This window comes from Suricata suricatta, chromosome 3 (genome assembly GCF_006229205.1).
Source record: "Suricata suricatta isolate VVHF042 chromosome 3, meerkat_22Aug2017_6uvM2_HiC, whole genome shotgun sequence".
NCBI classification, from domain to species: Eukaryota; Metazoa; Chordata; class Mammalia; order Carnivora; family Herpestidae; genus Suricata; species Suricata suricatta.
The window spans coordinates 150,553,691-150,578,077 of record NC_043702.1 but is presented as its reverse complement, the minus strand read 5'-3'; the positions used below and the strand labels follow the sequence as shown (position 1 = coordinate 150,578,077).

General features: G+C 56.3%; 1 protein-coding gene across 2 annotated transcripts in view; it reads right to left on the bottom strand.

The window, feature by feature from the left end:
* Positions 1-24,369, bottom strand: part of CNTN2 (contactin 2) — a 32,852-nt gene extending 8,483 nt beyond the window's left edge. The window contains exons 1-17 of one of the 2 annotated variants that reach the window (XM_029935572.1): positions 24,238-24,291; positions 23,143-23,301; positions 15,003-15,161; positions 10,697-10,841; positions 10,384-10,559; positions 10,116-10,211; positions 9,537-9,746; positions 9,184-9,283; positions 7,781-7,956; positions 7,206-7,342; positions 6,611-6,740; positions 4,443-4,593; positions 4,191-4,318; positions 3,690-3,865; positions 3,031-3,151; positions 2,403-2,561; positions 1,798-1,947 (exon numbers count right to left, since the gene is read on the bottom strand). In XM_029935572.1, the coding sequence (XP_029791432.1) occupies positions 1,798-1,947; positions 2,403-2,561; positions 3,031-3,151; positions 3,690-3,865; positions 4,191-4,318; positions 4,443-4,593; positions 6,611-6,740; positions 7,206-7,342; positions 7,781-7,956; positions 9,184-9,283; positions 9,537-9,746; positions 10,116-10,211; positions 10,384-10,559; positions 10,697-10,841; positions 15,003-15,084 (2,137 nt within the window). In that variant the 5' untranslated portion in view covers positions 15,085-15,161; positions 23,143-23,301; positions 24,238-24,291. Of the gene's footprint in view, positions 1-1,797; positions 1,948-2,402; positions 2,562-3,030; positions 3,152-3,689; positions 3,866-4,190; positions 4,319-4,442; positions 4,594-6,610; positions 6,741-7,205; positions 7,343-7,780; positions 7,957-9,183; positions 9,284-9,536; positions 9,747-10,115; positions 10,212-10,383; positions 10,560-10,696; positions 10,842-15,002; positions 15,162-23,142; positions 23,302-24,237 lie in introns of both variants that reach the window. The other variant, XM_029935573.1, reaches the window with a different exon arrangement.
* Positions 24,370-24,387: the final 18 nt, after the last annotated feature.

Sequence of the window (24,387 nt, the reverse complement as noted above, 5' to 3'; positions counted from 1 at the left end):
TAAAATAAGGGGAATAAATAATCCAGAAGTGCAGTTGAAGCAAAAGCTGTTTCTTTGAGGTTGCAAAGTGTTTTATTATTATTTTTCCTTTCATGGCAGATTTAATTTCCCTAATTGTCTCTAGTATTCAACACGGCTGATATTAAAACAAGACCATTTAATTAGATCACGCATCTTGGCAGGGGGTAACTTGGCGGAGGGTCAAACGGTTCTGCAGAGAGCACAGCAGTGGGAAACTTATCACTCGATTCTGATGACTGTGGTTTAGGGCCTTGTAAGGGGGGCTTGAACACATTGCCCCTGCAATCCTGTGAGGAGGGCATTATTAGCACCCTTTTCAAGTGAAAAGACCAAGGCTCAGAGCAATTAAGTGACTTGCCTAAGGTCACACAGCTAATGAATGGCACAGTTCACATCTAAATTCCACTCTTCTGATTTCAAGGCCCATCATCTTTTGTATCACCCCTGTCTTTGGCTCAGCAACTGGGATACCAGAATGCAGACCACTCCCTACCCTGCATTTGATTCTCTAAGAAGTTCAATCAAATTCCTTACTCAGGAGAGGCCCCTGACTGGAGAGCTGGCCTGGGGCACATGGGAGAGCATGCTTAAGGGACACAAGAAGATGGGTCCCTTCCACATATCAAGAATGGGAGGCCTGGGTGGGCTGGCAAGGTCCTGGCCAGTCTCAGGCAGGACCCCAGGTCATCTGGGCCTTCATCTGTGAACGTCTCAGAGGCTGTATGTGTGTGGGCGTGTGTGTTGCCTCTCTTGGATTCTCTCTTCTTTGCCTTCCCCACACAGGTTCTGATACCGACCTGCCTTTCAGGGAGCTTGTGGGAAGATTGTCCATTCCATCTCCTCCCAAAGAAGCTACCTGAAGGACTTAGAGACACTGACTGCTTACACACACACACACACACACACACACACCCCTTCCTCATTAACTGATTTCGGCAGTTCATGCATTGCTGGGGGGGATAGCCACCCATCACCCCACGGTCCTCGGTTCAAGTCTAGGCTCTGCCAGTGTGACACCTTCCTTCTCTAGGCTGTGATTATTTCCATTAAAACATACTTAAACCTTTTATTTTGAGATAACTGTAGATTCACCTGCAATGGTAAGGTTGATTCAATTTTTTTACTTCTATTTTTTATGTTTATTTATTTATTTTGAGACAGAGAGAGAGGGAGCGGGGGAGAGGCAAAGGGAGAGGGAGAGAGAGAATCCCAAGCAGGCTCTGTGCTGTCAGCAAAGAGCCCAATGTGGGGCTTGATCCCATGAACCATGAGATCATGACCTGAGCCGAAATCAAGTCAGACGCCCCAGGTTGGCTCATTTTTTATATGAGGGGTTTGGGGTACCTGGGTAGCTCAGCCAGTTAAGCATCCAACTCTTGATTTGGGCTCAGGTCATGAGCTCCCCCAGTTGTGTGACTGAGCCCCACATCAGGTGCTGAGCTTTGAGTCCATTGGGGATTCCCTCTCTCCCTCCCTCTCTCTCTGCTTCTCCACCCTGTCTATCAAAATAAATAAATATTAAAAAAAATGCAATGAGGGGTTTGGACTAGAAGGTTCTGGCAGCACTCACGGGCCCAGGTTGCGGTCCAGGGCTGAGCATGTTTTGCAGAGCAGTGGCCTTGCCCTACCTCAAGTCCTTTCTCTTCCCTTGTGTTAGAGCCTGGTGAGGAGGGTTGGAACTCCGTGTGCTTGTCGCCTGCCTGGGGCTCTCTAAGCAGGACTTGGGTCTGTGCCCTGACGTTGCTTCTCTTTGGGACAGACACCTAGGGCTCTGACCTGCTTCCTTGGTCCGGATTTTGCTGGAGGGCCCACTGGGCTCCCCGGTGCCCAGGATGTTGCTGGCTAAGACCCGGAACTCATAGTCCATCCAGGGGGTGAGGCCCAGCACCTGGGCGGTCTCAGCGTTGCCCTCGATGTTGGCGGGATCTGCAATGCACCCCGGAGTCAGTGTGCCCGCACCCATTAGTTAGTCCGGACGGAAAGGGCAGGGACTGGGTCTGACTCACCTTATTGTTTCCAGCCCTCACGGTAGTGCCTGCCATACACTCAGGGCTCAACACATCTTTTAGAAATAATGGGGAAACTAGTAGACTCCCCTGCCAGGGAGCTTTTGTTGATGCTGTGTGCATCAGTGGGGGCCCCAGTAATGATCTGCCAATGCTCCAAGGGCACAGACGGAGCCCCCCCCCCACCTTCTCCAGTTCCAGTTCCCTTCCACTCTCTTGCCATCCACGTGACCACCTCCCCCAATACCCAGTGTGGGGGTGGGGGGTGGGGGAGGGGGCAGGCCTGCAGGCAGAGGACCTCAGGTTGTCCCTCTTTGAAGTTCCAGGCTCAGCCAGGCCTCATCAGCACCAGCCTAGGTGGAGCCTCACACTTACTGGTCCGAACCTGCTTCCACTTCCCTGCAGGTGGAGTGCGGGCTTGCAGGGTGTACTTGGCAATGGGGCTGTGGTTGTCAAAGCCTCGGCTCCAGCTGAGCTGGACGGTGGTGTCGCCAATGTTCCTCACCACCACACCTCCCGGGGGACCCGGGGGACCTGCGCCACAGAGAACACACTGGGTCAGAAGTAGGCAGCCTCAGAATTTGAGCCAGCCTCCTGAAGGCTGGCTTGGGCTGGTGCAGTACCAAGAAACGGCAGCAGAGGGCGCAGCAAACACATACGGGAAGCGGAGAGGGCAGTGAGTGGCCGAAGGGGGTTGTAAGGTGGGAAAAAATGTGTTTCAACGCTGGAGGGTCTCACAGAGGCCTTCCCGATGAGATCTGTACAGATTTCCCAGCACTAGGCTTTGAAAACTGGCCTCAGCAAAGTTCTTCAGTCTTGGGAAATGGATTTTTACAATTCATTTAGGACCTTAGAAAAATCCCGGGATAAGTTCGACCCTGGAACTTCTCTCAGAAGCCCTCTCCCCGCAGCTTTTGGGGAGAGGAGGGAAGTTAGGGAGGAAGGTCAGAATAGCCCAGGTGGCCTCTTAGGGAGTGGGGGTAGGGGTGGGAAACCCCATCACCTCGGACCAGGACTGTGGCCTCCTTGGACGCGCTGTCCACCACCGTCTGGGCCATGCACGTGTACTTCCCTCCATGGCGCAGCTGCGCATTCAGGATGGTCAGATCCCCAACCGTCTCCTTCTGCACGTGGGGGACAGGAGGGAGGTGCAGGTCAGAGGAAGGAGCCCTGGCTGGTGCAGTGAGCTGTGAGCCATGAGGCAGGGCTCAGAGTCCCCTGCTCCATTATGTCCACGGACCCCTTGGCATCACGGAGTCTCTGTCTGTTCAGTGGGTGAATCAGCTAGTCCCCACTTAGCACCACGGGACTAAGCAACAGTATGTAACTGAAGACAGTTGGCCATGGTCCAAGTTAATGAGGTCATTTGTCCTGGGCTCAGGATAACAAGAACAGTAGCGGGGAGGGAGTCTTGTGGGGCGCCTGGCATTTCACGTTTGTCCCTAACCCTCTCCTAAATACACGGCCTTCGGGTGGAACGCTGGGAACTGCCTATCTAAGGGAGGGTGGTTCTTGCGATTCTAAGGATGAACTTGCCATGCATATGGCATTCCTGAGGGAATGGGGAAAGGCTGTGGGGGTGGTCGTGGTCAAGGACATCTTGGGTCCCCTGTCTGTCCAGAAGGAGGGAGGAGCCAGGGGACGTCTGGCCTCAGGGCTTACCACACTGGCCCTCCGGTAGTGACCCCCAGGCTTGTCAAAGTCGATGGGGTAGTCGTCCAGGGTCCAGATGAAGGTGAGGTCCATGGTGGGGTCATGGGAGGCATGGCACTGCAGGGTCAGGCTGTCCCCCAAGTTGATATCAGCACTTGAGGGGGCCAGAGTGATCTTGGTTGCATCTGCCAAGCAAAACAAGGCCCCCGGGTGGATGCGGGAGGAAGGGGCCCAGGCAGGGGGAGGGGGCAGGGTGAGAAGGTGTGTCCTAAATGCCAGGAGAGAGAAGAGGCAGCATGGCCAACAGAATCTTGACCTCCCAGCAGTCCTGCTAGAGTGTGGAAGGGAGACAGGAGTAGATTTTGGATGGTGGTGGGGAGGTGGTCCCAAATGAAGCCCAATCCTGGGGTAGCCTCAAAATCAAGCCCAAACCAAAAGGAAGGTGGGAACACAAGAGCAGGGCGTCGAGGAGGGACTGGGACCCTGTGGTGGCTGAGCCACACCCCTTACCTCGCACAGACAGAATGCCCGTGCTGTTGGCTTTGCCCATGAAATTCTCAGCAAAGCAGGTGTATTTGCCTTCATCGGACCGACTGATGTTTCTTATGATTAAGGTGCCATCCGGAGTTACAGTCACTCTGTAGCAAGGAGAAAGCAGGTCTGGCCAACCGGGGGCCATGCCACGGCCGTCACGGGGAGGGGCCTCGCCTTCACGGCGGATGAGGAGGAGCAGGAATCGCTCCGGGTCGAGCGGGTTGGTACCTGCTGCTGTTGACCAGAATCTCGGTGCCTTTGCTCCAGAGCACCACAGCCTTCGGGGCCGCCCGGGGCTGACAGGGGATGGCGATCTCTCCCCCGCGGGCCGCGGGGATCAGGCGCTTCACGGGGTTCAGCCTGAAGTCGGGGGCCAGTGCTGGAAGGAAAGGGGGGGGTGCCCTGAAGTCACCCAGGGGATCCTGACAGTACGCGTTGCCCTTGATGAAAATGTCACGTGACTCCACACCGAACATTTTACCTCTACCCTCCAGGGCCAATCCCTGAAGCACCAGAGCCAAAGCATACGCACAATCCAGCCCCTTCCCGTCACTCCACCCCCGCCCCCACTGCCACCACGCTGGTCCACCCCACCAAGTCTCCTGCCAAACTACTGAAAAGCCCCCTAGTAGGTCTTCCTGTTTTTGCACCTTCTTTCTACAATCGCCTGCTCTATCCAGCAGCCCGGCATAGCTTTTTAAGAAGCTTAAACACGCATTCCAGATGAAGTCCAACATGGGCGCACAAACACGCCTCTGCCTCGCCCCTCCCGTCGCGGGCCACTCTCCCTCACTTATTATGCTCCAGTCACCTGGGCCATTTTCTGTCCTTTGAGGTTGCCAAGACTTTTCCTGCCTCAGAGCCTTTGCACTGGCCATGCGTCTTGCTTAGAAATCCGTCAGATCTTACCATGGCTGGTTCCCTGTGACACTCAGGTCACACCCCAACTGTGACTTCCTGAGAGAGGTCTCCCCTGACCATCCCATCTGACGGGCCCACCTCACTCCCACCACTCTGCTAGATTTTTTAAAAATGTTCATTCGTTTTTGAGAAAGACTGAGGGAGAGGCAGAGAGAGGGGGACAGAGGATCCAAAGAGGGCCCTGTGGTGACAGCAGAGAGCCTAATGTGGGGCTCGAATGCATGAACCATGAGACCATGACCTGAGCTGAAGTCAGATACTTAACTGAGCCACCCAGGCACTCCTAGATTTTCTTTATACTGTATTTTTTATGACTGTCCAAAATCATCTTATTTAATTATTTGATTTTCTGATCATCCCTCTCTCCCCACTGGATTATAAAATACTTGAAGGCAGAGACCTTGTCTTTCACATTCACTCCTTAGCAGCTGTTGAATAAATACTGGTCGCATGGACAAAGAAATGAATGAGTCTTAGGTAAGTTCACTCCAACTTAAAGAGGTAGGTATCATTACACTCATTTTACAGATGAGAAGACTGAGGCCCCATGAACTCAGGTCACACAACGAAGAACACTAGCGCCAGCTGACATCTCCGGGACCCCTCTTACGTGGTGGCCAGGTCCTTTAGGCTTTACCTCTATCTCATTTAATCCTCCAAACAAACAGCAGTATCAGCGCAGGACTATTATTGCCCACATTTTATAAATCAAGAAATGGAGACACAAGAGTTTAAGTTGTCAAAGGTCATGTAGCTGAAGGGACTGGTTTAAACACACATCAGATTGACTTGGTTTCCAATGACTTTTGCCACCTTTTTTTCACCGCAGCAAACACTGTAGCTGTACCAATCATAAGTAAGGAACTCTGTCTTCCAGAAGCGCTTAACCTAGTGTCTCCTCTCTCTTCTTAGATCCCTGTCTTCAACTCAGAAGACGCTGGAAAACTAAGGGAAGCCACCAACATGTGTTTGTCTGTTTAGAAATGCCATAGCTCAGGGGCGCCTGGGTGGCGCAGTTGGTTGAGCGTTTGACTTCGGCTCAGGTCATGATCTCATAGTTCATGGGTTCAAGCCCTGCATCTGGCTCTGTGCTGACAGCTAGCCCAGAGCCTGGAGCCTGCTTCAGATTCTGTGTGTTCCTCTCTCTCTGCCCCTCCCCTGCTCATGATCTGTCTCTCAAAAATAAATAAATGTTAAAAAAAAAAAAAAGAAATACCGCAGCTCAGGGGCACCTGGGTGGCTCAGTAACTTGAGCATCGGCTCTTCATTTTGGCTCAGGTCATGATCTCACGGTTTGTAGGATCAAGCCCCACATCGGTCTCTGCGCTGACAGCATGGAGCCTGCTTGGGAGTCTTTGTCTCTCTCTGCCCCTCCCCACACTCAAAATAAATAAAAAAAAAAAAAAAGGAAAATGCTGGCACTCAGAACTCCTAAGCCCCCGTCTGTGTGTCCCCTGCTTCTCTGGGCCCTGTACCTTGCACGGCCAGCTCAGCACTGGCATAGATGGTCCCATGCTTGTTTTCTGCCACACACTGGTACATGCCGGAGTCCTCTAGGCTCAGCTTCGAGAACCGCAGGTCCCCAGCCAGCACCTCGACGCGGTTCTGAGCAGGAAAGGGCACCAGGATCACTGGTGGATGGGGGACGGGGGGAGGGACGTGTGGGGGGGTGGGGGGGCACAGCACAGATGCTAGGCCGCCCCTCCCATGCCGAGGGGCTCATATGCCCTGTCTCATCTCAGGGTCTCCTGGAGTCCTAGGACTGAGGTTCCCCAGGCCCCCTGCATGTCAGAGGGACCAGGTGACCTACTTGGGACCGCACAGTGATTTTGTGACTGAGTTGTACCTGGATCCAGGTCTCTAGACCCTCTAGTCAGGACTCAGTCAGTTGACCAGTCTGTGGCCATGTGAATCTGGGGTGGAAAGAAGCACCTAGAACCAGCCACCCAAGGCGCATTGTCCCAGAGACAATGTCCCAGAGAGGCTGCCAGTGGTGGTGCAGGGTTGGGTGGAGGGAGTCTGAAAGGTGAGGGGACCAGGTTGGTGTGCGGGAAGCCCCGGCTGTCCTACCTGGGAGGCCAGAGGCTCCCCGTTCCGCAGCCAGCGCACTGTGGGCCGGGGCTTGCCAGCCGCCGCGCAGCCCCAACGCAGGTTGGAACCGATGTCAGCCTCCATGTCGGAGATCACCTTGAGCCACTCTGGCTGAGCTGTGGGGAGCAAGGGAGAGAAAGGCTGGAGATGAGCTGGAAAGAGCCTCCCTTTCACAATGGACCAGGATCTCAGGGCTAACAGTTCCTGTAACAGACAGCGGAGGGCGCCATCGGCATGGCTACAATTCCTGTGACAGACAGCAGCGGGCGCCATCATCATTCCGGGAAAGGGTTTGGGGGATTCGAGAAGCCGGCTGAAAAAAGTCCGCACTTTGTGTCTGTGCCAGTGGCTATTTGAGCAACTTAAATCATCCTAAAGCCTTCCATTGCTTTCTGGAACCCTGACTGAAGTTCTAGCTTCTTCTGTTCCCACCCCCAGTGCAACCCTGGGGCAAGAAGGCTTAAGCAAGGGGCCACCCAGTCTTCTCCCTGACTTTTGGATCTGCTTCCTCAGGGACGAGTGAAGGCTGGGGGAGAGGGGTCCCAGCTCTGTACCCTGCACGATGATGCGGCCCTGGACGGTGTCGCGGCCCTTGGAGTTCTCCGCCTCACACTCGTAGGTGCCCTCATCCTCGAAGCTGACACTGGGTATCTGCAGGGTGGGCTCCGCTGTGGCCCACTGCGGGGACAAGGATCCGTCCACTTTACGCCACTTGATCTGAGGGACAGGGCTGGTGGGGAAGACAAAACCAGAGCGGGTTTGCTGTGCTGGGTAGTTGGCCCTGTGCCTGCAGCTTCTCACACACAGATTCCCTCCTGAGTGCCGGGCAGGCGGGGATGCGGGTGCAGAGGAGGGCCTGGGACTTGGGTCTGGGAGGGGGCAGAGGGAGAGAGGAAAGGGCGAAGGAAGGGGCCTCTTCCAGACAGGCTCAGAGCACAGGCGGGAAAGTGGCAAGAAGTAGGGCACCTCTCTCCTCTCCTCTCCCCTGCAATAATTGTGACACCCGTGAACTTGGTCTTCTGTGTGGTCTGTACCCTGAAGCTGGCTTGCTCCTCCCACTCACCCTGCAGTGCCCACCATGCCTCTTCTTGGACTGCCCTCCTCAGCAGTGGCCTGTAACCTGGGATTTTATGGGGTCCCCTCCCCCCTCTCCCCAACAAGGCTTTGCCTCTACTTTTCAAAAGGGCTGTAGTCATTAGTAATCTGTGTACTAAAATGGACTGAAGTATCAGTGACTCTTAAAGGGTTAAGGTATTACCCTTCCATGTGCTTTAAATATGAATTTTCTGGAAGTCCAGTAACTTTTCACAAAGCAGGAGACGTCCTGGGTTACCACAGGAGATATAGGGGAAGAGGGGACCGATGCACACATCACATTAATTGTTCTACAGACATTTATTTGAGCACCTGCTCTTTGCTTAGCCCCGTTCCAGTGAATCCTTCTAGGAGAGGGGATTTCTATCACAATTTTTATAAACATAACTGTTAGCACCCACAGAACACTTACTAAATGCCAGGCCCTGTGCTAAGCACATCACATACAAGTACTATTATTATTATGTACAAATAAGGACACAGAGGCACAGAGAGGTTGAGTAGTTTACGCATCGTCTCCCAGCCAGCAAGTGACAGAGCTGGCACGCCAGTTTAAGGTTCCTACATGGCGCTACCTGCCCCCAGCCTGGGGTGCTCGGTAAGCTGTCTGAGCTCGGCATGCGTTGCTGGGAGGACCCGCTGTGTGTCAGGCCCCTGGAGTGCATGGTGCCTCACTCAGAGAGAGAGAGCTCAGTGAGTGGCGGTCACCACCCACTGTGGGTCCAGCACTCCGCTAGACCCTGTGAAGGGTACCAAGATGACTAAGCAGGACTCCACCTGCCCTCTCCCTGCGGTCACCCATGACCCTAAGGGGCTCTGACAGACTGTGCCCTGGCCTACCCCCCTCTCCTCCACCACTCACTTCCCAAAGGCGAAGCACTCCAGGGTGACCTGCTGTCCTACCAGCGCATAGGTCTCGGCGGGGAACCGGGCCTTGATGCTGGGTGCAAAGAGCCTGGTGTCTGGGGAGAGAGGGAGTTTGCAGATCAGGTGCCAGTGAGGCAGGCTTGGTGCTTAGGGTCCCAGCACAGCTCAGAGCCTACTTGTCCTTGACCCCTGCTCCCCGGGGGGGTCTTGGCCAAGAGTCTGAGGATCCAGGCCCCAGACCCCAGGCTCTGCGAACTGCTCTTCACCACCTCCAAGGGACAGCCCTCTTCCCCAGTGTCTGCTGACCTGTTCGGCTCTCTCTTCCCTGCCACGCCCACTGACCCTGACCTTCCGCCGCCAGGTTGAGCTGAGCGAACTTGCTGAAGACGCTCTTGGTGGAGAAGTCCATGTGGCTGGTGGCCAAGCAGGAGTAGTTGCCCAGGTCTGAGGCGTTGGTCCGGGCAATGTACAGGTTCCCCGTGGTCTGGGACACGAAGTGACGCCCGTCCGTCGGGATGAAGTTGGGGAACTCATTGAGGAGCCAGCGGTAGGACAGGCCTATGTAGGACGTGGGGGCTTTGAGGAAACCATGGGGTGCTGGGCTGACGGGGCAGCTATTGGGGGTGGGGATCCCTAGACCTAGTCCTGAGAGCCCCGTGCTGGGAGCTGTCGCTGAGGGGAGACCTGGAAGGAATATGCGACTTTACCCCTGCCCTCGGGGTGCTCCCAGTCTGAAAGAGGTGGCAGGGAACCGAGCTAGAGAATGACAGACTCATAATGGAAACACAAAATCATTTTGAGTTGGGGACCCAGGGATCAGAGCACCCAAGGGCCACTCACTACCTTTGCCTTCATCCCTCCTCTGTGGAGTGGCTCAAAGCCTCCGCTGCGCCCTCTGTCCAACCTTGGGCCAGGGTCCCGACTCACCTGGGTAGTGGGCAGGGGGGTTACAGGGCAGCATCACCCCCCAGCCTTCGTGCGTTTTCACATGGTCCCTCTCCTCCTTGGAGAACTCCTGCAGAACTGGAGGTAAAGATCCAGCACTCGGGCACCATCCTCCGAGCCTGAGGGCCTCCCCCAGCTCAGCCTCCATGGGAAGTAGTCACCTGCCCTTTCCGGACACTTTCCCCAGCTCCCTATTTCCCACCCTGCCCCGCCCTGCCCCGGAGCGTCCTGGCACCCCTTTGGGTCTCACAGCCGAAGCGGAGCACGGCCTCCCTGCTGACGATGGTGCCCACTGAGTTGGAGGCCAGGCACTGGTAGACACCGGCATCCTGGGCTTTGGTGGGGTTCATGATGACCAGGTTACCCCCTACCAGCTGGTGGCGGGACCCTGGCTCCAGCTTCATCTCGGTGCCATTCATCTTCCACCTGCAGCGGGGACAGAGGAGAGCCTCCTGCAGCCCGTGTGGCTGGACTGGACCCAGCCTGGCGGCAGGGCTGCTGTGAGGCCAAACTTCACGGTGGCTCAGGGCCTCCCGGCACCCACCATGGGGGGGGGGTCTCACCTATAGGTGGCTGGAGGGCTGGCCCGGGCACGGCACGCTAGCGTCACCTTCTCCTCTGTGGATTCCTCCGGGAATAGCAGACCGAGGGGCTGATCTTCAAAGACGGGCCCAAAAGTGGCCGGGGAGCCCCGGGCTGAGCTCCAAGCTGCAGGTGCGAGAGCAGCACCAGCGGCCTCAGGCCTGGGGCTTCGCAGGGCACTGCTGTCCAACAGAACTTTCTGCGATGATGGAGGGGTTCTGTTTTCTGCACTAGCCACTACGGTAGCCACGGCCCCTGTGGTCAAGCCCTTGACATGTGGCCAGTGCAGGTGAGAAACCAAATTTTAAATTTTACGTAATATTAATTAATTCAAACTTGAATTTCAGTGGTCTGGCTGGTTCCGCTGGCTGAGTTCGTGGAGTCAATCACCCATCCTACACTCAGGTATTGAGCACCTGCTGTGTACCTGGCGCTGGGCTGGACTGTGTTGCAAAAGTGAATAAGACACAGTCCCTCTTCCTCCAGGGGCCTGCAGTCCAGGGAGGGAGGCACTAAAGGAGGGGCAGGGTGGTGAGGACGGTAGAAGCGGTGGGGGTTCCAGATGCAGGGGCCCTCGGAGTGGGGGCAGCTGACCTGCAGGCTGTGAGGTACATGGGAAACCACGGGTTAAGGAGGCAGAGAGAGAATGTGTGTCCCTGGAGCCGCATTAATGCTCCTTCTGGCCAACAGCCAGTGCTCTGGCTCTCGGCTTATTAGCTGTTATAGACCCTTTCTGAGCCTCAACATCTTCACCTGTGAAATGGAAAGAATACAAACTCACCTACCAGGGTCTCTAGGAGGGTTCAGTCTGGCTGAGGGTGTGTGCTCTGAAAATGTCTGCTGGACCCAAGCAGGGGGCGGGGCGGAGTTCAGGGGAAGAAGGAAGGCTCTGTGGTGGGTGGAGGGTGTGCGGGTTGCGTTGGGAGCATTTTTATACAAGTCCTGTGTGATAATTCAAGAAAGAGGGGCCCAGAAAAGGGAGCGACTCTCACATGGTCACAAGGCAAGTCTGTGGCACACGCAGGTCTAGACCCCGGTCTCTCGAATTTCTTTAGCAAATGTAGTTTTCATGCCTGGCCCCCTCCAGGGGTGGATGCTTCTTTATGCACCAGGGCAGGGGACATTGAGGCATGGAGACCAGTGCCTCACACTTGCCTTCCCACCGGGGTGGGGAGTGGGCTCACTTTGCCGACTCCTGGGGCCGGCCGTGCTTCGCCTTTGCGGTGTCAAACAGGAGCCAGGCCACCCCTAATTGGCTCCGACCCCACAATCCAGCTGATTTCAGGCCCTCCTCGGTGGGTTGTGGGGGCTGGGATCCCCATTAACCAATTAGTGCCTCCTCTCCCAGTGCATCCAGCTGTCAGCCCTGTTCCAGGGGTGGGGGGTACACCCCCACCCCCATGCCACAGCTGAGGCCAAGCCCGGGTCCCCCCCGGGGAATGAGGGCAGCTGTTATGCAGCTCTCAGAATGAGGAAGGAGGCAGGGCTCCCTGAAATGGCAACCCCTCCCCCGCCCCGCCACCCATCACTATCCCTCCCTGACGCCCTGGCGGGGCGGGGCGGGGGGGGGGGGGACAGCAGTATCATCTCAGTTGGAAAGCTCAGCTTAATCCCAAGTTAATGATGGTGGTGGAGGGTAGGGACCCCTGCCCCAGCTGGGGCTGTCAGGATGGGAGAGAAAGGAGGGGTGATGGGGGCTGCCAGGCTGCTGGGAACCACCTTGTATGATAGCAGCTTCCAGTAATGCTGTGGGCAATGGGGGGGTGCTGAATGGGTCTGCGGCACATTGGTGCTCTGAGACGCTTTCCTCCTGAAAAAGCTTTGTCCCCTGCACTCAGCCATGTCCATGCCCTCAACCCCATATGCACATTTCCACACCTCTCACCTACGCACACTTCCTCACACACACACACACACACACACACACACACACACACACACACACACTACACATGCACACTTACCTCTCTGAGCTATTCCAGTCGTCAGACAGGCATTTATGCACACATCTGTTCCCAGATACAGCCAGCTACACACATCCATGTGTGCTTATTTATATATGTCCATAAATTCATAATAATAAAAACAGGTGCTCTTTATCGAGTGCATGCCGTTTATCGGATCTCATGCCCTATATTTCTTGCGCATAACCTCCTTACGAGACAGGTATTGCCATTTCCTCATTTAACTCATGGGGAAACTGAGATTTAGGAAAGTTAAATCACTTGCTCCAAATCGCACAGCAAGGAGGAACAGATCCATGGGGTTGGACCCTGGCCAGCCTCACCCACAGCCAGCATCCTTAACCACAGTGTCCATGATTCTTGACCTCACTTGCCCATCAGAACCATCAGAGACCCTGTCCCATCCCAGAGGTGCTGAGTCGGAATGCGCCGTGGGCACTCGGATGGGCAGCTGGGCTCGAGAGCCATCACACTTGCTGTAAGGCTTTTCATGCACATTCGTCATGCCCCCAAAGGTAGCACCCGGTCCACACCACAGCCTGCTCACATTGCCACCCTCTTAAACATCCACAAACATGCTCTCGTTCACCCCACACCTCCAGCTAAGGCTGCGCTCACGCAAACCCACACATCCATCCGCGCGTGCTCCCAGACAAGGCCACCCCTCCTTGCTGGCCCTGTTTCTGATTCTCTCCCAATTCCCTGTTCTGGCAACTCTGCTGCCCCGTCCGCGAACATGGGCTTTAGGAAGCTCACAGAAGAAGGCAGAAGAAGGCGCTGGAGAGATGAGAGTGTGGAGGGGCTTCCTTGCTGCCTTTCTTTCCCCGGGGACCAGGGGTCCACAGCACGTTGGCTAGGTGAACCCAGAGCCCAGACACTTTTCTGTGACGGGTGAGAACAGGCAATGGGATGTTCTACTCGTGTCTCTGGAACTCGGAATGTGGCAGACCAGGGCCCTTCTCCCTGGGCTTTCCTGCACCTCTGGGTCTGAGAGCCCTGCGGCTGCCCACACCGCCTGCCTCCGATGATGTGGTCCCAGTACTGAGTCTTCCCTGGGGCGGTGCTGAGGACCCCAGGCTCCCCTCCACTGTGGGGTGGCTGTCTCCTGCTCTGCGCATCCGGGACTCTCCATCCCAGCAGCTCCCCTGGCTTGCTGGTGGGCCCCAGGCACAGGTAGCTAGGCTTGAGAGTGGGGGGGCTAAGAGGCCCCCCTCCAGCCTCTGGGTCGGCTCTATTTCCTACCAGCCTCACTGACTTGGGTACAGGACTGGAAGGAAGTTAAGATGGGGTGAAAACATCTGAAAGTGTGCCAGTGGGGTCCTACCCTGGTGGGACAGAGGACCTCGAATGTGCTGGCTGCAGCCTTGCAGAGAGTGTGGGGTGGGGAGGCAGAGTCAGAGGCTGCTAGACCTCAGAACGGTGGTGGGGGATGGGTCCTTTTTCTTCCACGAAGATCTTTAAGGAGAAAAGAAGCATCTATTGATCTGGGATGGGGGTCAGGGCAGAGAGGCCGGGGTGGTGGTCCCAGCAGGCCCCTCAGTGCAGCAGCAGGGAGTGGGGGACCTCCCCCCTGGCTCTCGGACAGGCTGGGTCTCTGGTACCTCCTTCTGGGCCCGCACTGCCCTCTTCTGCCAGCCTCCCTCCTCCCCTCTCCCTACCTCACAGCACCCTTGGGATGGGATCCTCTGCTTGGGTCCCTTTGGGCAAAAGGCCACCCCCTGCTCTGCTTCATGTCTCTTCACATCCTGCCCCACACTAGGTCCCTCTGCCAGGCTGCAGCTGGCCCTGGGGAGCCCTCCTCGGGTTTCATGGTACTGATCCCCATCTCATCAAGTCAGGGGATGCTAGAGCAGTGCCGTCCAGGAGAACTTTCTGTGATGATGGCAATGTTCTATAATCTGTGCTATCCAATATGTGGTTTGTGTAAGTGAAGGACTAATTTTAAATTTGAATTTAATCCCAGTGTAATAGTTTCATGCGGCCACCATATTGGACAGCACAGCTCCTCAGAGGCTGTGGCTCAGAGCCGATACCACGGAGACCCAACTGTATCATAATCTTGTTGTGTGCCCAAGGCACGTCACTTACCCTCTCTGGATCATGCTTCTTCCACCTATATTATGGTGGAGACTCATTCCTTCTAACCTCAAGGGGAAGGTAAGATCCACAAATGGGAAAATTTTAGCAGAGGAATGGGCCTCAGAAATCTAAGTGCCGTGGCAGTGCAGAATCCATGATTTCTGAAGTCATCGCTAAAATAATAGCCGTGATATAATGAGATAATCATCCTACTGGACTTTGGATCCCAGAGGAACCCTCTTACCTGGAGAGGAGACAAGGGCCACAGCCACAAGCAGCAGCAGCAGGTGTGACTTCCTCCTGGTGGGTGTCCCCATGGTGAGCATTCTGGGCAGAGATGGGGAGCTGAGGAGAGGAGGCTCAGCTTGTGGAGGGGAGAGTCCAGCTGGAGGCTGAAAAGGACCTGCAGAGGCAGAGGATGGGGAGGACTCTGAGTCGAGGAGCGCCCCTCCCACCTCCTGGGTCTGCACTATTTTTATCCCCCCCCCCCGCCCCGCCCCGCTCCAGCCTGGAAAGAGGCTGGAATTGCTCTGCGTTCAACCTCCCCAGGGCCCCGGGGGGAAGAGGCTTGGCTGTTAGTGAGGAGCTCTTCCCAGGCTGAGTGCTACTATGGCCTCCTGGGAGTCTGGCTCTGCCCTGTATATGCCCCCCCACTCCTGCAGCCAGCAGGGGTTGGCTCAGGAAGTGAAATCAGTGGCTAATTGGGAGGCAAGAACCCACCTGCTCCTCACTCCGCAACAGCTCTGTAGGGTCCAGAAGAGAACGGCGTGGGGGTGGGGAACACCTTCCAGGATTTGGGGCCCAATCTCCCAGCCCCTGACTCCCTCAGCTGCCTGGGTGGGGAGCGATAAGCCCCTCTGGGACCTTCCTTATTTAGTTTTTTGAATGTTTATTTATTTATTTTGAGAGAGAGAGTGCGCACGAGCGAGGGAGCGAGCAAGAGAGCTGTCAGCACAGAGCCTGATGCAGGGCTTGATTCCACAAACCATGAGATTATGACCTGAGCCAAAATCAAGAGTCAGACTCGGCCCACTAAGCCCCCAGGCACCCCCTTCCTTGTTTTTCCAGCAGCAAGGAGGAGTCACACTGGTCCATTCCCACCCTCCCACCTGGGCCCCCAGGTGAGGCACTTAGGTAGTACGTAGCATGAAGCCATGACCTTGGACCCCAGCAGCAGTGCTCCCCGACTGGATGGACTAAAGGGCCGCCAGGCCCTCTGGGATGAAGAGTTACTGAGGCTCCCAGAGCGGACTTGGTTAAATGCTGGAGCTCTGGAGAAACTCTCCCCCAGGTCAGGGTACCCAGAGCAAGTCAGAGCTCCCCTCCATTGGAAGGGGAGAGGGGCCTCATCCTGTGAGGGGTGGGCAGGGCCAGCCTTTCTGTCTACCCCCCATTTCCGGGCTGGCATTCTGAGGTCTGGGCGGAAGTGTGGAATCTCAGGGGTCTGCTTTTCGGTTATAGAGGGAGACTGGGTCACTGGGCCCCCAGGGCTCCCCGTCAGAGCTGCTACAGGAAGCAGGTAACCCAGATGCAGATTCTGCTTCTCTGCCTTGTGGCTTTCTAGAATCCTGCGGAGGAGGAGGGGACTGGGACTGGGGGCAGTGGGGGCAGAGCCCTCCACCGCCTGGCGGCAAGACCCACATTATCTGTGGGTCTGAGTGCCTTCATCTGTAAAATGGGCGCTCTAAGGTCCCTTCCAAGTCTGAGACTGCAGTGCTCCCTGACTGAAGGTTCAGGGTGGCCTCTGGGAATGCTGTCCCCTGGATGGGGGCGGGAGAAGGCAGGTGTGTGTGTGTGTGTGTGTGTGTGTGTGTGTGTGTGTGTGTGTGAAGGCAGGTTGCAGGCCCCTGGGGCTAGGGCAGGGTGTGAAGACCAATACCAAGCTCAGTATCACCCTGTCTCACGGCAGGGCTCCCAAACCCTTTAAAATGTTTTTCTTAAACATTTTTAATTTGTTATTGAGAGACAGAGACAGAGCATGAGCAGGGGAGGGTCAGAGAGAGAGGGAGACACAGAATCCGAAGCAGGTTCCAGGCTCCAATCTGTCAGCACAGAGCCTGATGCGGGGCTTGAACCCACAAACTGTGAGATCATGACCTGAGCTGAAGTCGGACGCTTAACCACTGAACCCCCCAGGGACCCCTCCCAAACTGTTTTAAACATCAACTTCTGGCCACCCACAACCTTTCTCTGCCTCTTGGACAGCCAGAGCTGTCCCTGAAGAAGCTGGAGGAGGGGTAGAGAGAACTCGTCCCAGGGTTGCAGGGCTGGGGGTGGCGGGCTGTTAAGGCTGAGAGCTGGGTGTCAGTGGGGGTGGAGGTAGGGAGTGGTGTTTCAACATAGGGTGCTCCCTCCTCGGCCCCAGTCCCTGGCCTCATATCCACTTCCCTTTGTCAGGAAGCCACAACTATGCACCCTTCTCTGTCCTTGCCACTTTCACCTTTAGACTTGAACCCAGAAATCCTGCACTCGCCGGGAAGATGCCCCCACGTGCACACGGTTAGATGTCAGCTCCGCTCTTGACCAGACCCTTAGCGCCCACTCGGGGGGGTGTGGGGTGTGGGTGTCTGCCTCCAGTTAGAAGCTTGCAAGCTCCCCAAGGGCAGGCACCTGCTCCTTTCTCCTGGTGTCACCCGTGCCTAGCAAGGTGCCCTGTTACTTGTGTGTCCCATCCAACAGATGGAGAACGGCTGGGGCTATATGCCCCTGCAGCCAGTGGACGCACAGGGTCACACACACACACACACACACACACACACACACACACACACACATCCCTTCAGGTCTCTAGGGTCAGCAGGGTGTTTAGTCATGGAAGAATCTAGAAGTATGGCCCTGGATACTGTACAGATGCAGGGAGCTGTCCTCCTGACCAGGAGCCCCTGGGGCACTGTGAGCCATCACAGGCTTCGGAATCCACAGGGGAAGTCAGTGATGGTGCTTCATCCCCTCACAGCTTTGTGAGCCTGGACAAGTCACTCCTCCTGGTGGAGGCTCATTTTTCTCCATGGACCACTTCACAGGCTGTTCTGAATGTTCATTGAGGCAATGGCGCACCCTGCAGAAAGTCTCTGGCTATTTGGAGGTGCCCTGGGGTCATGGTTTGGATGAGGGAAGGGAGAGAGGATAGTGCTCCAGATCCTTTCCCCGCTTCTGCCAGAGCACCTCCACTGATACCGGCTTCATCTCCTGGAAGTTCCCTTTAAATAGAGGCTTCCCCGGCCCCCAAAAGTTTGAAAACGCCCGTGGTGCTCGTGCACCGCATCCTGAATGAAGCCTGGCACAGAGAAGGTGCTCAATCATTGTTTGCTTCCTGCTCTTTGTCTGCCTGCCAGTCCTGGGTGCTCAGGGAGGGGGCAGGGTGCGGACTCGGGGAGGAGCTCCGCTCCAGGCACTTACATTGCACAAAGCAGAGACAGATGACTGGGGAGCTGGGCCTGGAGCTGGGGCTGGAGACTTCGAGGCACAGGTCCGCTGCCGCCCACCAGTGGAGCTGGTGAGAATGTGTGCTCACGCGCGCGCGTGTGTGTGTGTGTGTGTGTGTGTGTGTCCTCACCCAGCACAGGGCGTGACGACCCAGTTCCTGCCTTGTTTCTCCGTGATCCACCAGGAAGATCACTCACCCTGGGCACTCCTCACCCCCAGTGGTCAGAATGTCCGTTATCACTTACATCACGAATAACACAATCCCACTGCTCACTCTACAGTTCACTTTAATCCAGACGTTTATCAGTCACCTCGGGCTGAAGGGCCCTGGGCATCCTCTGGGGACTGAGACCTGCAGTCTCAGAAGAGAGAGGGGTTGGGGAAGGGCTGGGATGGGGTGCTCCTGGAGTGGCCTTTGGGGAGCACTAGAGACCAGTTAGCCCAATCGGGAGTACATTGAGCTCCTCTGTGTGCCAAGGCCTTGTGCGAACACACACACACACACACACACACACACACACACACACACACACCAGGCACTGTGCTAAGCACTGGGAAGAAAGCAATGAAAGCACTGCCTTTGCAGAGCCTCCTGACCCACCAAGTGTAGCCCAGTGGTCTCCCTGTGCCATCTGCCCCATGGCACATTCTAGATAGAATGTCCAGGGCAAAGGATGCCTTTCTATCATGAGCAAGGCAGGAGTGGCCCTATGCCAGGCCCAGAGCCGGCCCTCTGAGCCCTGAGCCAGCCAAGCCTGGCCCAGGCCAGCTGCCCTGGTGCAGAGGTGCAGGCTGGCACCGGCGGGCACGGGCTGGCACAGGCAGACACAGGCTGTCACCATCCGGGCCTGGTCCCGTGAAGCACTGGCATACAGGGGAACAGGCTACTTGGGGGCTCAGGGGCACCAAGGGGGGTAGGCTGAATTGGAAACCAAAGGCCTGGGGGACGGTGACAGGAAGGCAGCCTGTGAGCGGAACTCTAGCACGCGACAGGGTGTTCTGAGCTGAGGACCCTGGCACAGAACCAGTCAGAAAATTAAAGATACACTCTGTCTAAATGCTACACCTTGGAACCCCCAGCTTCTGGCCCCGACTCTGCCTCTCCTTCCCCCTGGATACTGGAGATTTGAGTATTGAAGGACTTGGTGACTTTTAGATGGCTGGTGGTGGGGTAAAGGGGAGTTTGGAGCCCAGGTGAGGGCAGAGACAAGTGACTTATTAGAAGCCAACAAACACTGCAGGTCCTTCTGGTCAGCCCCACTGGGTCCTGTGGCACAGTACAGTGGTTTCCTGTGCCAACAGGCCTGGCCCTTACTAACTAGTGAAACCCTAGTATATAAGTGACTAGTAGAACCCTGGCTCTAACATTCGTTACCTAACCTCTCCAAGCCTCAGTCTCCCACCTGCAAAACGGGCTCAAGCAGAGACTCTTGGGAAGTCAGCTGCATTCCTGGCCCATAGTAAGTACTCAGAAAAGATCAGATCTTACCACGGACAATCCTCACAGAACCTCCAGCATGGGCTCCTGCACACCCGTGTCCCTAGACGCTGCCTGAGTCAGACTCACTCCCCACGGTCATGACATCTGGGCTGCACTCACAAGTGTTTAGGGCACTGACACACTCCCACAGCCACCCTGGGCAGGTGCACTCTTCCCCCGTGCCCTACAGGTGCAGCGGGCCCAGGGAAGCACCAGCAAGCAGGCCACCCCAGACACGGGCACAGGGACACCCCAAGCCGCGTCCAGATAGCATGTGTGCAGGAGAGCGCCTGAGCCAGTGCTCCCAGCAGGTGCTTCTCTCATCCACCCCGAGCTCCTGCCCGCGGGGTCCAGGATGGGAGTGGACTCTGCCTGGGAAGGGAATTGCCACCTGGGATGGGACCCTTGTCTTCCAGGAAGGTCTGAAACAGTCCGAGCTTCTCTGGAGGGACAGAGGTCTGCAGTGGCCTGATGGGGCCACGGGCTAGGTGTGGCAGGAGGGCTGTGGCGGAAAGGCCTTGGTGGGAAAGGCTGGTGCCCTGAGTTGGAGGAGGTCCTTAGGACAGATTTGAGTGGGATAAGGACCTTCTCAGTCCCCAGTGGGGGGAAAGGGACTGGGTGGGGGCAGGGGAGCCGTGCAACTAACTGGGTCTCTCCCCAGCCCCCTCCCTTCCCACCCCTCAGTTTTCTCTGCAGGTTCTTGGTACTAGCAACTGAGTTTGAGGCCCCAGCCAGTGCACCCTCTGGGGAGAGCTGTGACCCCGGGCTAACGAGTCTGAGTTTTCCAAACCCAGAGTCTGGCCCTTCACCCGCAGCCTGGAGTCTCTGGGTCTCCTGCCCTGGCCTTCTTCACTGGAGAGAAACCTCAACGTGGGGAGTGGACAGAAGGGAGAGCCTTGCGTCCTTCTGGGAGGAGCTCAGGACATGGGGCAAGTTGCTCCCAGACCCAAGTGTCCCCCACTTGCCTGCCAGTGAAGACTGGGGCAGATTGAGCGAGGGCTTTGGAAGGACCATTCCTTTTTGGGAGGCCAGGAGTAAGGATGAGTGTTTCACCTTGGTTCCAGAGAACCACAGCAGGAGGAAATTAGCAGACAAATTTCTGCATGTCCTCTGATGTCTGCAGAGAGGAGACTCCCCCACTCTCAATTCCAGGACAGTTCCTGGCTGCTTCAGGGCCAAGCCTGGTGGGGGTGGGTTCAAACCTCCTCTGCACCACAGGCTAATTTCTGCTCAGGGGCCCAGATTAACTGTGGCTCCCGGGGCTCCTCCAGCCAGAGGCAGGATGGGGGGCCTATTGGTCTAGGCAAACATTGAGAGGATGCGGGTTAGAGCCAGAGGAGACCCAGCACGTTCATTTGTCCGGATGGGAGGTGGGGTGTGTGTGTGTGTGTGTGTGTGTGGTGGGATGGGGTGGGGGGTGCTCACTAGATGAGAAGGATCTTGGGGGATGCTTGGGCCTGTCCTGGGATAGAGTGTGGTGGGTGCTGGGGGAGAACATCACACACCTTTGCATCTTCTTTAGGAGAAACATGGAAATATGGGCTCATTTTGTAGCAACAGGACTCATTAAACCAAAGAAAAGATCTCTTTACTCCAGGCTGATTACCATCAGGGCACAGAACCCATGGAAACTCCCTTGATTGTTTCAGGTTAACAAAACCCAGGACGAGGCGAGTGGGGGAGATTGGTCTAGATTAGGGTGGTTCAGAAAAATGAGGGGTGCGTGGGTGGCTCAATCAGTTGAGCGTCTGGCTTCGGCTCAGGTCATGATCTCACTGTTCGTGGGTTCGAGCCCTGTGTCAGGCTCTGTGCTGACAGCTAGCACAGAGCCTGGAGCCTACTTCAGATTCTGTATCTCCCTCTCTCTCTGACCATCCTCCTGCTCATGCTGTCTCTCTCACTCTCTCAAAAATAAATAAAACATTAGAAAAAATTTTTTTAAATGAGAGGTGGCTGTTCTACAGGAGGGAAGGGAAAGGATGTCCCACCCCCTGTTACCATGTCAAAGAGCATAACCTGGGGCTGGAGGGAACTTACAGGGCCCCCAGCCCTACCTCCACCTCCGGTCAGGGCTCCCTAACCGTGGGCCAGACCCCAGTCTCCAGAGCCTTTAAGAGTCACTGGAGAGAACATTGCCCTACCTCCTCATGGCTCATTTTCCTGGCTTGGAGGTGCCTCAAACAGTCTAATGTCAACCCTTCCTGCTTCATCAGAATATCCTTTGCTCTGGTCCTCCTTTCCCTTTGTGTCACTCACCTCTCGTTCAATCCCCTGGTTCTGCCCTAGGAATCTCTCCCACCCACTCTAGGGTTCAGAGATTGTCTTTTTTTTTTTTTTTTTTTTTTTTTTTTAGAGATTGTCTTTGAGATATGCTTTCTCATACCCATTTGGCTTGAGGACATTTCTGGGATTGGGGTAGGACACATACATCCTTCTACCCACCCCAAATGTATTGTTTCCCTCATGGCCTCAGAGTCAGAAAGGATGCCTTGGAGGCCCCCCTTCTGTGTACTTGCTCCGGAGGACTAAGCTTGGTCAGTCAGAGACAATATGTACAAACACCCTGTTGAGCACAGAGGCCCATCCTACTTGGGTCTCTATTTGAACAACAGCTGGCAGAGAAGGTGCTGGAATGGAGTTGCATAAGTTGTGAAATCTGGCAGGGGCAATTGTGTGCAGGGCTGAGGCTGGAGGAGTAAACTCAGCCAGGGAAGGGAGCATGAGGGAAGAGCATGGCCAGGTGGGGGATAGAAGATGAATGGGGGAGGGGAGTGAGAGAGTGGTGGAAAGAGCAGGGGACCCACCTCCTCCTCCTCGGTGCACCTGCCTCTGCTTCCCTCACCGGTGCACCTGCCTCTGCTTCCCTCACCGGGAGGGCAGGTGAAACTTGGGTGGCTTTGAAGCCCCCTTTCCCATCTTTCTCACCTCCCATCTCCCTCTTGCTGGCTGAGGACTCCAGATAGATCCCAGGGGAAATTAGGAATAACTTTGACCTTGTGGCCACGGCCTTGCTTAAGTGATTCTGCAGTCTGGCTAGAAAGGGGTTAATGATGAGGCACCCTGGGGAGAGGCTTGGATGCTGCTTTCTCTAGGAGCAGAACTCCCTCCTCCCAAGGCCAGGGTCAGGACACCATTTCCCTGCTCCAGGAGCTGGGGCCCATCAGCCTCTCCCACAGGTGGCCCGCTGTCTGCTGCCCTTGATCTCCAGTGGCCCACCTGGTGTCTCTGAGTGGGAATTCGAGGCTAAGTGGACAGAAAGTCTCTCTGGTCAGAGGGTTGGGAGATGAGATTGGACAGCTGACCAGAAGGAGAACAAGAGCTCACTGAGCAGACTGGGTTATTTGGGCCTCTCCACCCCACTCGGAACAGAGGGAAAAGAACACTGTCTGGGCTGGGAAGGGAGCTGGGGGAGCCTTGGAGAGTCAGGCTGAAAGAAAGGGCAGTAGGGTCTGCCTGGATTCCCACACCTCCAGCTAACCTTGACTGACAGCTTTTCCTCCTGGGACATAGGTTCAGCCCCCAGTGGTGTGCACTACAGGGTCCTGGCTTTGTCCCCATGTAGCACCAGGACTGTCCCCTTCCACAGGCATGGGGTCACCTCACCCCCTTCTTCGTTCCCCATACGTGGGAATCCCTCCTGGAAAAGACAACAGGGTTCAGCTCTGGACACTGGCCGTGGCCGCCACCTCTGGTGGGCAGTGTAAGCCCCTCGGTGCTGGGCAGAAGAATGGCCCTTTCTTTCGGGACCCCCTAAACGGAGCCCTCTCCCCTTCCACCCTTTCCCTGAGTGAAAGCCAAACTTGATACCAGTTCTTCCCTCCCACCAGTGAGGAGGAGGGGAGGGATCTGAGGAAAAGGCAAGGTTGGGGTTTGGGGGGGGCAGTAGAGTGAGGAAAAGGAATTTCAGCCCTGGGGGTCCAGGCTTCTCACCCTTTGGGATGTGACTTGCCTCAGTTTCTCCTCCCTAAGTCCTCACTCCTGGACAGGCCTTTGCCCAAACTTGAGTTCCACTCTCCCGTCTCCCTTCCACAGCCTGCCCCTCGAACTGAAGCAAGACTTTGCAAAGAGGTCACCCTGCAGAGGCACACTCCGGACCACCTCAAGTCTGGGCAGTCAGGCTCAATTTCACCCAGGGACTCCTCGGGGGAAGGCCAGCATCTGGGGCTCCGCCTTGTGGACTATCTGGCCTTGGACCCGGGCCCGCAGGCCCCGGAGCTGCCCTGTCTGCCGGCAGGTGTTGCTGCCGGCTGGAATTCTGGAATTCCTGGACACCGGCTGGAATTCTGGAATTCCTGGACACCGCTGGGGTCCAGCCTCCCGGCCAGGCTGAGCCTACCAGGGCCCTGTAGGATGCCACCCACGTAGACAGGGTGGAGAGGACCTCCCGTCCTGTGGCCACCAAGGGGCTGGGGTGAGAACTGAGAGGGGCCCCCAGCGGCCAGGGCTCCTGCTCTGCCCCTACCCCCTCCCAAGTTGCAAAGAATCTGAGCCGCAGCCCCTGCCCCAGGTGCGGGGGGGGGGGGGCGCCAGGAAGCCCCCTGGACTGGAGGAGACAAAAGCCATTGGCACCTACCTGGGGTGGAAGAAGGGTGTTGGCTGGGGCAGGTGGACGCAGCCCGGGGCGCTGAGCCAGAGCAGGCCGGGCCGCCGGCGCCCTGGGCCGCCCTCCTCTCCTCCCCGGCTGGCCTCAGCCGCTCGCTGCTGTCCTGGTGCGGCGGCGGCG